This window comes from Megalops cyprinoides, chromosome 1 (assembly GCF_013368585.1).
Source record: "Megalops cyprinoides isolate fMegCyp1 chromosome 1, fMegCyp1.pri, whole genome shotgun sequence".
Taxonomy (NCBI): Eukaryota; Metazoa; Chordata; class Actinopteri; order Elopiformes; family Megalopidae; genus Megalops; species Megalops cyprinoides.
The window spans coordinates 50963640-50979349 of NC_050583.1; the positions used below are offsets into that span (position 1 = coordinate 50963640).

Sequence of the window (15710 nt, forward strand, 5' to 3'; positions counted from 1 at the left end):
TTTTCAAGTGCTTATGTCTTAATCCATGTGATTTTGTTAGGAATAGAATCATTAAATACACACACACACATATATGTATACATATATACATACAGAATATACCATATAGTATATGTATAATGATGTCATGTATGTAATGATGTCATTCCTAACAAAATCAGCACAGTTACATCAAATCAAATTATAATTCAAGCCATGGGCCTCCAGATGATCTGTGCTGACAGCTACGGGCAGTAGTACCAGACCCCTTGTGTCCTGAACATGTAATGAACTTGTTACACTGAATAAATTAAACCCCAGGTGCTAAAAGAAATGGCTTTCATATTATAACACTATTTTTTGTTGCTGGGTCAATAGCTATTTTTCCACTGTGTTTAGATTCAGAAGGGAAATGTCAAGTGACAAGTCATGTTAAATTACACTTGGAACGCAGAAATGTTTTATTTTGTCCTTGATTAGATACAAGCCCTTTTTTTGGCAGTGCTCAGTTTTTGCAGTGTAGCAGGTGAGCCCCTCTAACCGAAAGCTACGACTCTGAGGATTTACCGGTACTTATCCTACTGCAGCAAAGCCGATACTCACTGAAAAGCTCAGATGGATTTCCTTCTTTCAGCAAGTTGTCTGAGGAGCGGTGTGTAGCAGCTCACATTCAGACCGGCCCTGATGTTGTGATTCGTTGCTGTGGCTGCAATGAATACCTGGCATGGAGTGTAAACTCATCTCTCACCCTCAGCTCATTTGTAGCCTTGGGGCTTCCAAAGTTTCCATGTATCCGAGAGGCTGCCTTTCCCCCTGCAAAACCACTTACTCCATGGCTTTTGCATGCACCGCAGACCACCTTCAAAACATTTTCTCAATTTAAAGTTTTGAGGGGTTTGAGGTACAGGGAAAGCTTATTTTTTCAGCCAAAAGGTTTTGAAAGGTTACAGTTTTGGGGTTTTTTTATCTTGCAGTAGTGAGTGTTTAAGTATAGTTTTAACTTCTGAATACAGAGAACACATTGAAAAGCACTCCTTTCCTGGTTTTCAAAATTGTACATTGAGACCTTCTCAACACAAGTGAAGAAGCTGATGAACAGAAACAGCACAGAACGTGAGAAAGGAAATGTATTTTTTACAAGTTTTATTGAAAAATGAAGTGAATTCATAACAAAAAATGTATTAATGCAAGTTGGCATACAAATAGTGAAATGCAGTTTGAAAGCTATATAAAAAATCATAGATGTAATATACTCAAAAGGTAAGCTGCCTCACAGAGTGGTCTTCTTCACATTGAGAGGGAAAGACTAGCACAAAAAGGCACGCACTGAAACATGACTTGGTACATAGTAAAAACTGTTTTGTTCAGTGTATTGAATTTTTGGTGACACCGAAGGATTTTGCTGAAAAGAATACATATATTTCCTTTTCAGTAACAGGACATTCTACCAAAAGTCCTATAAAATCTCATGACAACATTCACAACATACATTTTTAAGACACTTTTGTCAAGGGCAACATACATAAAATGCGGACATTTTACATGGCAGAAATGGTAAAATATGTAACCCTTTCCCCACCTCCTGTGGCATAACTACCACCACACACCTGGTCCATTTCTAATGATGTAATTCACAGTGTGTGCAATTTGTCCAATGGCATTCAATCAATGCATATCAAACTTTGATTAAAAAAAACATTCTGATTGGTTGGACGGATGTGCACAAACTGCACTCTTGAGTTTGTGCAACAGAAAAAAGTGAACCATTGGACAAATGCTGTCTTAGAGAATATCACTTATCCTCTCTGCAAGAACACACTCAAGGAGGAGATATTTGTCACAGTCACTGCTGGAGAATTAGAAATGCATAGCTCAAGGATTACGCTCTAATGCTTTCCCAACAACTCTAACAATTCCTTAACTGGACGATTGGTAACCAATGAAACAAATCCGCTCCCCTTTAATCTCCCCTCCTTAAACTGGCCATTTTCAGCAGTAAATAAAGCTTTGGTTTACACCCGTGGTAATGCACCTAACTACAACATTTTAATTGGAAATTCCTGAATAATTGACCTCTAACAGGGGCCGGAAGGAGGAGGAGGGGGCCTTGCCTTCTGTCGTGTAAAGCCATTTGGTTGGAGTTTAACAGGTTTAAAATTTCCACCGCATTGTACACGGTTAGACACAGCACTCTTGTTTTTCTCATGTGGCGATTAAATCCCCTCTGAATGGCTCTGAACGCTGTGTCTTTCCTCATGTTCTGTGGGCACAGCGTGCAGAAGGCGGCCTGGCCACTTTAATGGGCCTGCCGTTCTGTAGATTTGACCATGAAAAAAAAACTTGCAGAAAAAGGAAAAAAGATAACATAAAAATTGAAGGGTTTTTTGTTTAAAAAGCATATGTTAGAGCCATGTTTTAATTACACAGGCTGTGGGTTGACTGAGGTAACAGCACATCTTTTACCAAATGTGCCAATACAAAAATGCATTTTTTCCCCTGAAGACCATTCATCAAAAAATCCTCTAGAGTTGAGTGACATAATTTCCCTCACAAGTGATATGGAAAAGCAAGCAGGTTTGCCATTGAAGCATTCAGCCTGTGGCATCTACTTCAGTTGAATACAGCATTACTTCAGCTTTTAAAGAGTTTTGGTAAAATACAGTAGTGACTTTGTCATATGCTCTCTCAAAAGGGGTGAGTTACAGCTAATGTAATAATGCATCTAAATGAACTCTGGTACACTTTACTGACCAAGGGTTATTATGAACTGAAGGCCATTATCAACTGTGGAAATCCCAGTCTGGTTTTGTGTCAGCAATTCATGGTAAACTGCTTCAACTATGCCTGCAGCACTAGCATCATATGTTATAGAAGATTGCATCATATTCAGTGGCTGTATAAGAACATTTAAATGTGAATTTGCAAATTATTTTACTTTCAAATTATTTAAAAAAGAACAAATAAGTATACTTTATAATATAAAAATACAGTGGTCTAGCAGTAGGTTCTGGGAATATCATAAGATTCAAATTCAGTTTTTAATTAAAAATATAAAATATACAAAAATAGAATATTATATTAGCAATTTGCTCCTCTGAAAGGAAAGCAGCTAAAGCCTGATGGGATACTGAAGGACCTTTTGAAATTAAATAATGTAAATGAATAATGTAGATGAAAAAAAATGGAGATACGGGAGATTAAAAAATACTATTAAAATTCTTCATTACATCAAAACTACTGCAGCAAGTCACAGCTAAAAAGGGTTATGGAACTTGAAATCACTGCTATAAAATTCAGTTTGAAATTACAATTATGTATTTAATGAAAACATTCCTTTGTCATAACCATTGACTTCAAAAAATGAATGTTCTGAATTTATAAAGTGCGTTAGAGCTAGAAATAATATGGGTACACAAGACATTGTTGCTAAGATTATTTTGCATAACTATTATTACAACAACTGTGATCATCTTGATATGAATGTTTGGAATAGTGAGACATTTTGGTCTCATTCTCTTTTTATTTCATATTCCTTATACTTTGGTTACTATTGGTAGGCTGTATAAAAGACTACAGTCTTGTACATACAATACATATACCTGTTATATTCTTAATTCCTCTGACATAGCTTTAACCAAATTCCAAATGATGTCACAATTTGTGTCATTTGTCACGGTGGCACAGAACACCACTTGAATGTGCCAGGCCATTAAGAGGGTACAAAAGTCCAGATGTGCTGGAATTAGCCAATGGACCACAATACCAATCAAAAGAAAACAAAATTTCCACTGCGATTCTCTCTTTTGACGACTTTGCCAGTTCTGGTCACAGAGGTTAAAGATTCTCTAAAGATACTTCAGATTGTGGTCAGGACTGAGTAACTAGACAGTATACAATGTTTACACATTATAGGCTCCTGATTACAGATTTGAAGTACAGGCTATTTTCGGTCCTTTTTGGTCATAAAGGACAATGAACAAGGCACCAAAGAGCACTACAGCTGCAGCTCTGATGGTGTGCATCCATGGTAATGGGAATCATGCGACAGGATTGCTGGGACTTTTGCCCTTTCACAACATATACTGCAAAGCTTGGAGTCAACCAGCGGCGGAGGGCGCGTGCCGGGTTGCGAGGCGTGACGTGAGAGCGTGAAAAACAGTCCTCGTGGGTAGGTGTGTCTGCGCCATGACGTGTCATTAAGCTGACACACTTATTTGAGCCGAGAACCCCCCCCCAGCCCCCACCCCCTTCAGCTCGGTAGGACGGAATGCGGTGCACAAAACTCCGAATGTCCATTTTACTGCTTTTTAGTACAAAAAAATTCATACACTTCAAATGTACAGACACACACATACAGGTACGTACTCACAGGTGCACACAGACTCGCGCTCACACATATATAACTGCATGTCACGCTTTACAAAGAGAAAGTGTCCGCGTCGGTGTGTGGGCAGGGGGTGAGCCGTTGACTGGTGCCATGCCGGAGAAGCATGTTCGCCATTTTAAGTGCTGGTGGCGCAAGCGTCCCGCGGAAGGGAAGGGCTGTGGTACTGTTCTGCAGAGCAGGCTGGGAGTGAGTCGGTCGGGCGGTCCCGCCAGGGCCGGGTCCTTAATTAGGCCGTCTTTTGTTTTTTCTCACTCTGAAACACATGGGTGAGAAAAGCAGATGAGTCGACGAGCATGCTGTGACCTCACAGTTTCAAGAGGTCTGAGACACTGGCAGACGGAGGGCTGAATATCAGCTGTCCTTCCTCTTTGTACAGAGACGCAAAATGACATATTGGCGTTCCCTCTTCTTTTCCGCTCATAGACAATGGAAGCAATTGTTCCGAGGATGCTTTAAATCCACTGAGTGGGCTTAAACTCTTGAACCAAGTCACACCTCTAAATACTGTAGAAATGAAACACAACCACCCTGCATTGCTAACTTACTGAGCCAATGCCCATTAGCCACCATGGCTATCATGGCACTACATATACAGAAACAACCCCACAAGATACAACAGTGTCCTCAAGCAGTTGCTGCTTCTCAGCTGCTGTTCCATTCAAGTCCATTGCAATAAAAAAAGAATTAAATGAATGATATGGTTCAAATATCACTTTATATTATTCTAGCCATCAAACCTTATGAAATGCACTTTACACATTTTTACATAAATGAAAGTGCAGAGGACAGGATTTCTGCCTAACAAAATCCCTGTGATGAATGTATTTCCCTGTATCTTCTGTCAGAATCTAGATTTTTTTCCTGTATCCCTATTGAAGGTATAATACGAACAAATAAATGGTGTTGTCAAGACTTGTCACAGATTTCCATTATTGATTGAACATTCATGTAAATCTATGACACGTCAAGACACACATCTTTTCCTGTCTCCGTTTAAGTGCAGTTCATTTACTTGAAAATAAAAACAGCCATTCAGACACTCCTGGTTTCTAGAGAACCATCATCCCTGCATTGTTCCGAATGAGTCACTGCACAGAGGGGCCATTAGCACCTTGCTACTCTCCAAACAATGCGGGATTGTGCCGGGACGATAAAGAGCCAGTAATATGCTCAGTGAGGACGGAGAGTCCACAGAAAGCTGTCTATTAGTACACAACGGTCCCCTCTTTTTACATGAGTGTGTCAGCATAAAAATCAAGATAGAGAAAACTGGCTCAGAGATGGATACATGTGCTGGATTTTTGTGACACTTTCATGAAATAGCATTTTTTTTATTGTTTTAAACACTATTGAATATTGTGATATATGAGGAGAATAAACCGCAATTGTACTAAGAGTAGAATTTAGAAAGAAAGTTGTAAGATACAGAAGATATTCAGTATCTTGATATTTCATTCAAATAGAAGTGTGTCTGTAAGTCATATAAATACACAGTGGTGGGCCCCCATTCACCAAACGCTTCACCTTGCGTGACATTCGTGAGAAACAGGAAACAGGAAATACCGAGGCCATTTCAATTACCTGTTTTTATGTGATAGATTCGTCAAAAAAGCATACTAAATGGTCCAATCAAATGCCAACTTTGCAATAATGTGTTCATTTTTATGTGATCATTTTTTACAGGACAAGCTAAGAAAAAAAACCTCTTGTGGTTTTCTTTTCACAGTGTATGTTTCCCATTTGCATCAATATGAATCATGCAGAGAAGCGCAAAGCAAAACTCTGCAATGCTCAAGAAATGCATATTTTTCATATTAGAAAAGATACAACAAGGTCAAGGTGCACATGAAAACAGGGGCGTATTTCATTTCCTGTTTCTCACAGTTACCGTGTCTTCTCTTACTTGTCAGGAAGGGTTTCTCCTTACTTGTTAAGAGCATTCTTGAGATATTGCTGCAGCCATTTGGTCTCTGGGTTAATGCAGACCTCTTTGTTGTTCTTCAGCTTGGCACTGTGGGGGGAAAGGGGATAAAGAGAGGCAGAGGATTCATTTCAGTGTTCACAGGGACCCAGGCTTTCTCCCACCCCGGCCCACCCTGCCACCCCCTTATCTGATGACCCATTTGGGGTCTGCGTGCTTCTCGGCTGCATGAATCGCCCTGGTCCATCAGTTTCCACGAGTCTTCCTGTCTCACTTTTCCCACACATGCACTTTGACCTCTCCTCAATATCACTCTCTTACAGTTTGGTTTTCATGCTTTCACAATGATTTTAAACAATGTCAATTTAAGCAATTCAATTCAAATAGTTTCAAATATACTGAGCAGATACAGGAACAATAAATTGTTAACAAATAAAATATATAAGAGTAAAAATTTACCAAAATTTACAAAAATTTACCAAAAAGGATTTGTAAAAAACCTAAGCTCGCCTATGACAATTATATTACAACAGATGCAGCATTTCAACACAAAGTTTAATATTTCATTGCTTTAAAATAGTGATGACGGACACACTGCGTTTAAATGACTGAAGAGTTCTGTTTCCCTCCAATTTAAAATGCAACATGAGCCATCTGGCCCATGCAAGACTTGTGCATTTTATGCAGACACACACAACACATGGCCATGAATGACAGTCTGCCTTCTATTTGAGGGATTATGGTTTGCAGATCGTTTCATCTAATTTTAACAGACCAAAATCACTGCCTCCTGATTGCTCTTCAGTTGTGGTTTTCAGCTGCTTTCCTTACTGAGGGATCTGAAGGATTTTTATCACAATGATTTTTTTTTCTGGAATAAATGTTGCACGCACGCCAGTATTTCCAGTCCACAGGAAATCATCAGAGTTTTTTTGACCCAAGTTGTTTTTTGTGAACTTTGGACATGTTCCACAAGAACTTACAATGTACATTTAAGCAAATTAAAATGAAAAAAAGAGCTTTCCAGTTTAAAGTTTAAATAAAAGTGGACTTCTTAATCCTAAACCTGTGAGGATTTGATGCTCTCTTATTTTTTTGCTTAATATTTTTCAGTCCTGGCATTTCCAACCATTTTCAGACTAAAAATATCAAGCACCATCTGACAAAGAAAGAGCGATTTCACCCTTTTATAGATGTGTTGGAGGGATAAACTATTCAGCATGCTTCTATATACAAGGGCCACATGTGCAACATATTTAGCCAATAACATAAACAAACTAACATATACACTGTGAAAAGTGAGCGCCAGGAGAATGTTAAATTTCTCCAGTAGTGCCGTTTCATGTCACATCTCATTATTCAGAGCTGGGATTTACCAGTGGACCATGCCGTATTTATTTACAGACAGCTGCGCTAAAATAAATCAGAAAACCATCCAGCAGCCTCAAAGGCCCCGCATGTTGCTGCTATTGGTGGTGTTAAGGATCTGAGAGGGCTCTAAGCCCTGCTTATTAGCGAAACGAGGAGTCAAAGGAGCAAATGTTTCTCTGGAGGAAGTTCTCCATTTATTATGGGGGTCTGTCATAAAAGGCGAGCTTTGGACGTTCGGCGGTCCGACACCTCGTAACGCGTTTGTGGTCCCTGAGCCACCACGGCACAGCGCCCCATTCAGCGTTAAGATTTCACACCCAAGAGCCAAAAGGTCACGTTAAAGCAAACGACCTCAAACGAGGTCGAGGACTGCACTCCTCACACGGACACCAGAGTTAAACATGCTCCTTGTACGGTGAAAAAAAAAAGAACTGCATTTCCACGTGAAACCTGTCGCTGAACCAAACAAACAGCTTGCATGTTTAAAACGAAGGGCTTTTAAGATAAATCTGAATTCCCTGTTCTCAAAATTAACACAACCAAATCAGCTAGTTAAATATAATTTGTAACAGATGGGACAGACCTCCCTTTTTAGGAGGGGTGGGGGGGGGGGGGTAGATGACTAATCCATCAGGTTTTAGTTTTGATCTGTCTCCAGGTTATCAGTCTAGCCCACGTGCCTATCTAATTGAGCTGTTGGTGGTTGGAGGTCCAAAATGAGGTCAGCAGGGGGTAATGACTTCACAGCAGGTCAAGACCAACAGCAATCTAAGAGGACAGTCTTACTGCTTTCTTTCATTTGCGAAGCTAGAAATATCGGGGGATCAGTCCTGTGTCCCGCTGCTTTTCTGGCTTGTCCAGGTTAAACTGAAATTTTCTCTGACTGGTTTCTCTCTTCACTAACCTGTTGCCATTAGCAACTTTTGCAGCTTTGAATTTGTGAGTATGCAGAGTGAACAGCATTTTGTGATAACAGAAACTGAAAAATAAAATCTACTCTATGAGAGAGAATGGTATGTTTGTGGGGGGGGGGTGAAAGGGCAATTACTTTGACCCTTCATTATTATTTCCTGCTCAAAACAAAAACAGCTTCCAGCTCTCTATGTCTCCCTTCCTCTCCTTGCCTGTGACTGTGTGAATATGTCCAAGTATGGAACATGAGACACCAAAGCAAGCTTCACTACATCCTCCCTCATCCCAAAAGGGAGACTGCCTGAAACGGAGGATAAGGAGCCAAACTATTTGGCAGCAGTGTAGCATAGTGGTATGGTGCAAGGCTTGTAACCAAAAGGTTACCAGATCGATTCCCTGCTGGGGCACTGCTCCTGTACCCTTGGGCATGGTACCTAACCGAGGATTGCCTCAGTAAACATTGAACTGTATGAAAAGATAACATGTAAATCTGTAACATATCTAAGTCGCTCTCTATAAGACTGTCTGCTAAAGAAGAATAATGTAATGTAGCTAAAGGCTGTTCCAAGTGGGATGCGCTGTCGTTAACATGTCCAGAGGGGAGGGGAGAGCAGGGGCTGGGCGGGTTCGCCCCAGTCGAGGCACGGCTGTACTCACATGACTTGGAATGGGCAGTTGGGGGTCTGCAGGAACTTGAGCTCCCGGATGCTGCGCTGGGGGACGGTGTTGTGGGTCGTGCGGCACCAGCACCTCTCCACCAGGCTGATGGGTTTGGCTGGAAGGGAATTTTGGAGAGAGAGAGAGAGAGAGGGGCGTGAGATTACCCGTCCTTTTCTTACCACGGCTGGGACAGACCACCCCATTTTCCACTGCAAACGCCCCCAAATACAAATTTCACTACATTTCACTGGATTTCACTGCATTTCATTGTATTTCAGTACCGATAACTGACAAAGACAATACTGATGAAGGAAGCAACTGAAATCATGCTTTTAACCATGGCAAAATAGCAAAAGGCTTATATCACTTAACAATGCCTGTCTCTGGACAAGAGCAGAAGAAGAGTGAAATTTAGAATAAACTATGACTAACAGAATAAGTATGGCTTTTGTGCATTTTGTAACATTTCTTTCTCTCATTTAGTTTCTGCACCGTGGAAAAATCTATACTAAGAGCCTATAATATTCCCCACTGTAGAGCCCATTGCAAAACAGAGCATCTGCAGTTTCAAAATGCAAGGATCACTTTATCCACAATAAGTTATGCTTGTCATGCCCTAGTTTGTTCCAGCACTTAAGATCCTGTGAAAATAAATTAATAGTATTCTTCAGCCTTGCAAATGGCTGCAACCACATATACAAATATTTGGTTATGGTATGGTGGTCTTAATAATAGGCATGATACGCACATAGAAACGACAGCAAAATACGTATCTTACAGCATTCTGTTAAATTACATTTGACCGTGGTTCATAGGAATATAATGTAATATTCCCTTTAAAATCTATTTTTATATCTAAGTAGCAAGTACACAGTTGTGCTTCTGCTTTATCCTAGCCAGACCACGCATTGTTCCTTGTCAATAACCATGCGATGGAGAGCTATGCTTGTTTGACTCCAATTGCACCGCTAAGGATGCATGCACACGCACATCTAAACAACATTATGTAATTACAGATTTGTAAGCGCAACGGATAAACAGTCATGAGATATTTGGTTTAACAAATTAAACCAACATCGTGGCATTCAAACAATTCACTTGTGTAAAGAAACGTTTTTATCTGCGTTCCTGGCTGTCAAACAGATGCAATCGCTCAATGACCTGGATTTACGACGGCACGTAAAAGGTGATCGAAAGGAAAGAGAATGACAATTTATTCCTTGCAACGCCTTTATTCGTGTTTATGGCTCCAATGCTTTTCATGCATCTTAAGAGGCTTTCGAAGCGAGAAGGGTCCTTGTCCCTCTAGATTCACTTTAAATGTTCTTGAGACACTTTCAAGATGGAATCAACGAGCTAGGGGAAAAAATCAGATGAAGTGCATTCCTTGAAAGCTTGCGCATAGTCTAGTACTTAAACAGGTACGGTCTTCTTTCTCGAGGTAGAAAAGCTGAGAAATTCCATTGCATTAAAAATTCTAATTCACCTCCTCCCCCACACCGCAGACTAAAAGATGCTAATTATTTTCTCACGTTATCTATCGCGATTATCATGATAATAACAGGGTCATTAAGCCCGCACAAAAAAGCTCACTGAAGTGGGGATCTACTGCTATTAGGTCTGTTTTGTTTTATCCCCCAATTAGTGGGTAATTAAAGGAAAGCATCAGAGTAAAACAAATACACATATTAACCAGCTTTTTGAATGCATCGCAGGCTTGCCGCGATAGAAACCTACACATTCCGCAAGGCTTTGCGGTTTTATGTTAAGTGTGCTCGTGAAACATCTTTGTGAATAAATGAGTTAGCAGTAAATTAGTACTATGCAATGTTCAAACGCATCTGTAAGGTTGTTAAACGTAATTTAAACCTGAATAAACTGTACGCCAAAGGCAAACACAATCCATAAAACACGCATTAAATAACCATTATTATCCAGGTGTAATTTCTGCATCATCAGATAATTATTTAATTCAAGCCACAATCTGTCAATACCAAGTAGCGCTTAAAACCTTAAAACCCAGTTTAACACATCATGCAAACCTAGAGGATAACAGTAATCATTAATTCAAAGAGCAGCTTAATATCTTAAATCTTTACAATGTTGAAGTCACTAATCAATGAAAAACCAAGCGATCCACCTGGGCCGGCTATGGCTATAGCTGACAGCAAGACAATTTAAAAAAAAATAATAAAACATACCGACTGCCATTCATCAGAATCCCCCCAAATGAACTTCGTTTCAAAGCAGTGCATAAGAATCAATGTAAACATGCAGACCAATACCGCACAACATGGACCGCCAGCAGCTGCATCGCGCATCTCTCCCCAGCGCTGCACCAGCCACGGAACGTGCCATTCGAGGGCGCGCGGTTCAGCTCCCGTCCCTAACTACAGCCTCTGAGCCCATCCAAACTCACCATGTGACACATGAGTGTACATAACCGCCGTCAGCAGGGTTATCACCGCCAGCACTTTGAGATCCATGGTGGGTGGTTTCTGGGGCTTTTTCACTGCTAAATTCCAAAGCAACTGTGGCAACAGCGCGCTGCTGCCGAGCGCTATAAATTTACAAGCAGCAGGCGACTCCCCCTCGCGGGGAGAAACCGGGGCGTGGCCTAGCGGTGATTTATCGCTGTTGGCACGACAAACTTCCTCGATTAAAACATTTGGCATGAAATCAAGGGCAGATCGTCAGTGTAACTTTCTCGGCGTTTTCCCTGCGCACAAGACCCCCGCGCTATTTGCAGTACAGGGCTCCCACTGTTATTTCAGTATTGTTTCGTTTATACCGGCTGGTCTGTTATTATTTACAGGGACATTGCTATCGTCTGTTGACTTGAAGTCCCGCTATCAACTTTCCCAGCCCTGGTCCCGTGACGAATGCATGCATATTTTTGTTTTTTGCTGAGTTTTCAGTATCGGCGGTCACATATGTAAACTGCATACCATTCATTGCTGCTACTACATTCTCTGTGTGTGTTTAAAGATAAATTGACTACACATGATGCTGTTTAGTCGTGGTAATTCTTTTAGAATTTCCCACAATTCTGTGAGGTCGACGAGAGGCTTGGAAATAAGTCTGAAGGAGGTTGCATGCCTTTCTTATGCACAGTTCCCATGAGCAAAGAATCCTTTTCTAGTTTTGCTGTACGAAACCTATTGCAACACAGCTAATAATAAAATTAGCAAATGCATTGTACTCAAACAGGTGTAGGGAAAATAAATAATAGGCACAGGAGTGTGATTCCTGTGTAGCTTTCCTCAAAACACTCAGCATGACCCTTTGGTGGAGCTTTCCATTCGGACCTCCACTTTAATTCGGTATTTAATGGCAAAGAATGATCTGGGTGTATAACTGGACGCAGATGTCTGCTCTGTTTCCATGAATTGGCTGTTACCCACTAAAACAAAACTGGGTGTCAGGCCAGACATTTTCTATAGCAAAGCTGGAGGTTTGGGGCAGCTTGAATAAAAACACCCCTGAAAAGAGGATCTGTAAAGGTTTGAGGCTTGCATTTAAGGTCAGTCACTGGTGAGCTGATCTTTTTTTCATAATTTTGTTTTGTTGCTTAGCCAATACAAAATGAAGCATACAAAATGTTTTGCATGCATAAATCATTCTGTGGATTATAAATCTTAGATGGTGTTTATTATTTGCAAAGGGGCGAAAAATTATGAGAAATGTTTGGTTGTAAAAATTTAGGCTGAGGTGTGGAAATCCAAGACCTATGAATATGACATTTCTGTAACACAGTTAGTGCCTCTCATTATTTCCTCTGAGACCACGTTTTACATCCACCTAGATCAACACTGGCATGGAATATATTCATGAAGAATATTCAAAAATGTGCTTATGGGTGTATATAAAAGCTCAGATTGCTATAAATGAAGATATTGTTTTTTGATTTGTCACAGCTGCATACCAGGAGCATGTCTGAGAGAGTGTGAACACCAGACAGATCATTTCTCTAAAACTCTGGAATGGTGGCATGGTTCTAACAACCATCTGGTTTTCGGGGGGGATGCAGATGCCATTCAACAAGACAGCCCTGAAGGATTTCGCACCCGGGGCTGAGATTGTGCAGAGCTATCTGGGCTCAGCAGAGCAAAAGATGACAGAAACGCCCTCCGCATGCTCCTTTTGACCCTGGTGACAGCGAGGCCACTTGCGTCACACGTAAGGTCAAAGGGGGGATGTCTGCTGGCTTGGTGTAAAGTTTCACGGGCCCCCTTCTTCTCTCGCTGTGGCCACAGACTCCCCTAATCGCCTGCCTCCCTGGAACACAGACTGTCAGGGCTATGATCCCTGTGTCGACACATAACTGAGAACCTGTATATCGTCATACTTTAACAGCTATTAGAAGAAGAAAAACATAGCCTTTGCTTCAAATAGAATGTGAGCATGTGTTTGTTGTAAATTATCTCCTGTTTTCTTTTACATTTTTTGGAAAAGTTGTGAAGCACACACTTTTTTTTTGCTATCCGTTTCCAATGTACATATTTTTATGTTTCCTAAACTCTAAATGAAAATAACCTTTGCCTTTGACTTGTAGCCTTCTACTTGCCACTGAGATGTTAAAGCAAACAGCTTGTCATCGAGTAAGTCCAAAAAAGCGATTCATATTTAAGAATTAAAAAGAAAAAAAAAACAATACCAGGTGTTACTCTGCTGAGAAAGCCAGAGAAGAGGAAACAAACCCAGACACCCAAATAATCCCTTCTTTGTTTTTTTTTTTTTTATAGCAAGTTTATATCACTTTCATGCTTCATCTGAAAATTAGGATGTCAATCAATACCTTGATATTGCTTAATATAGAAATCCTTTAATATACATGTCATATGAGTAGCAGTTCGACACTGCACACCACAGCAGTCAAACAAAACCTCTTAATCAGCAACTTGTTCATTTTTTCCCCCGTATAGGATTTGTGCTTCGGTTTAAGGAGCGTGTGAGGTTTATTATGCCTGCACACAGTGTTAGCGTTTGTAAGGCTGTAGTTTACTGTGTGGTGTCAGGACATCTCAGGATGAAAGGCTTCCCTCTACTGGTCTGCAGTTTGAATAAATAAATAAAACACAGTCACTGTAATCTTGTGTGAACAGAAAAAAATATCCAACTTCGATACCACAGAGAGAGGAGGCTGTACATTAAGAATTTATTTTTACAGCTTCTGCTATGTGGAGTTAAGAAAGCTAAACCACTCAAAAGAGCGGGTGCTGAAATTCATATATAATGTGTCCGAATTCACTTATTTAATCATATACACATATTTGCCTTGATGAATTAAAAAATGAATAAAAGGGAATTGCTGATAATCTCAGATAAAAGAGCTATAAGAGATCTGTCTGTAAGCTTGTCACTTCCATTAATCTCAAGAGTGTTTTAGTGGGCACTGGTAAAGGTCACTTCTAAGCTCTGTAAACAGACGACCTGATGGTGGAAATTGGGGTCTTGTTATCAGTTAACACTTTTTGTCTGGGCTTTAACTGGGTTTTGTCAGCTCCAGTTGAATGCTTTTCTGGGCCCCCTGCAGACTATGGCTGGGCCAGCTATCTACATCTCAGACATGCTTGCTGGGGGTCTCTGCCGGGGGGGTCCGAATTGCCAAACGACGCCATTCTTTCAAAGAGCCAGGCACAGCCGTTTGGATGCGCCCATGCGCTCAGGCCTTTTTGTTTTGTTTTGTTTTAGTCTTTCGATTGCACGCTGTTGAGGAAAAAGGCTTATATTCAGTTAGTTTGTTCTTTTAGTTTTCACTCTTGCTGCTGCTGTCTGCTGATCATGTTAAGTTTTTTTAACCATTCTTTTACGTGTTTGTACCACAGGATGACCAAGTTAGGAAAATTTGCACTTTTGCAAATTACACACTAATGTATGCTTTTTCCTGCTTTTAGAGAGAAGGACTGCCATGGCTGAGTGCTTTGCTGTGCCCCGAATCACATTTAAAATATCAAATCTCTCAGGCAATGAAAAAGTGAGTTTGCTATGTAATTATTCATGACAACCAAGGACAACATTAAGAAGAAAATGTATCCAATCATAACATGTTCCTCCTTATTGATGTTGACTCTCAAAATACAATGTTCTTAATTCTAATTTGAGCCCATTTGCAACTTTTTGTGTCTTTATAGAGTAATTCACTGGTGTATTAGCTGGTTTGCATACCTCTAGAACAACTTGTGTACATTTTGAATTCCTGAATTCTCAACTAGGGTGTTTAGAGTTCACTGTTGCATGTTGAAGCCTGGCAAAGAACATCACCACCATGAAAGGATTTTTTTTTCAATAAAGACACACATATGCACGCACACACAGATGCACAGCCACACCCATGCACTCTCTCACACACACACATATACACACTCACACATGCACACATGCTCACACACACATACATGTGTACACACACACTTGCATGCATGCACACACAGTCACACATGCACATAGACACACACATACATACTCACACACACTCGT

The 15710-nt window shown here is 40.5% G+C and overlaps 1 protein-coding gene across 2 annotated transcripts; it reads right to left on the minus strand.

Annotated features, from left to right (window-relative positions):
• Positions 1-1719: 1719 nt before the first annotated feature.
• On the minus strand, positions 1720-11772 carry LOC118777853 (stromal cell-derived factor 1-like). 2 transcript variants are annotated; one of them, XM_036529071.1, is made up of 4 exons: positions 11650-11772; positions 9228-9345; positions 6294-6377; positions 1720-4619 (listed from the first exon to the last, which is right to left on the minus strand). In XM_036529071.1, the coding sequence occupies exons 1-4, from the start codon at positions 11714-11716 to the stop codon at positions 4589-4591; spliced, it is 300 nt and encodes a 99-aa protein (XP_036384964.1). In that variant the 5' UTR covers positions 11717-11772; the 3' UTR covers positions 1720-4588. The 2 variants fall into 2 exon arrangements, with proteins under 2 accessions (XP_036384964.1, XP_036384974.1); XM_036529081.1 differs by having other exon boundaries at positions 6270-6377.
• Positions 11773-15710: the final 3938 nt, after the last annotated feature.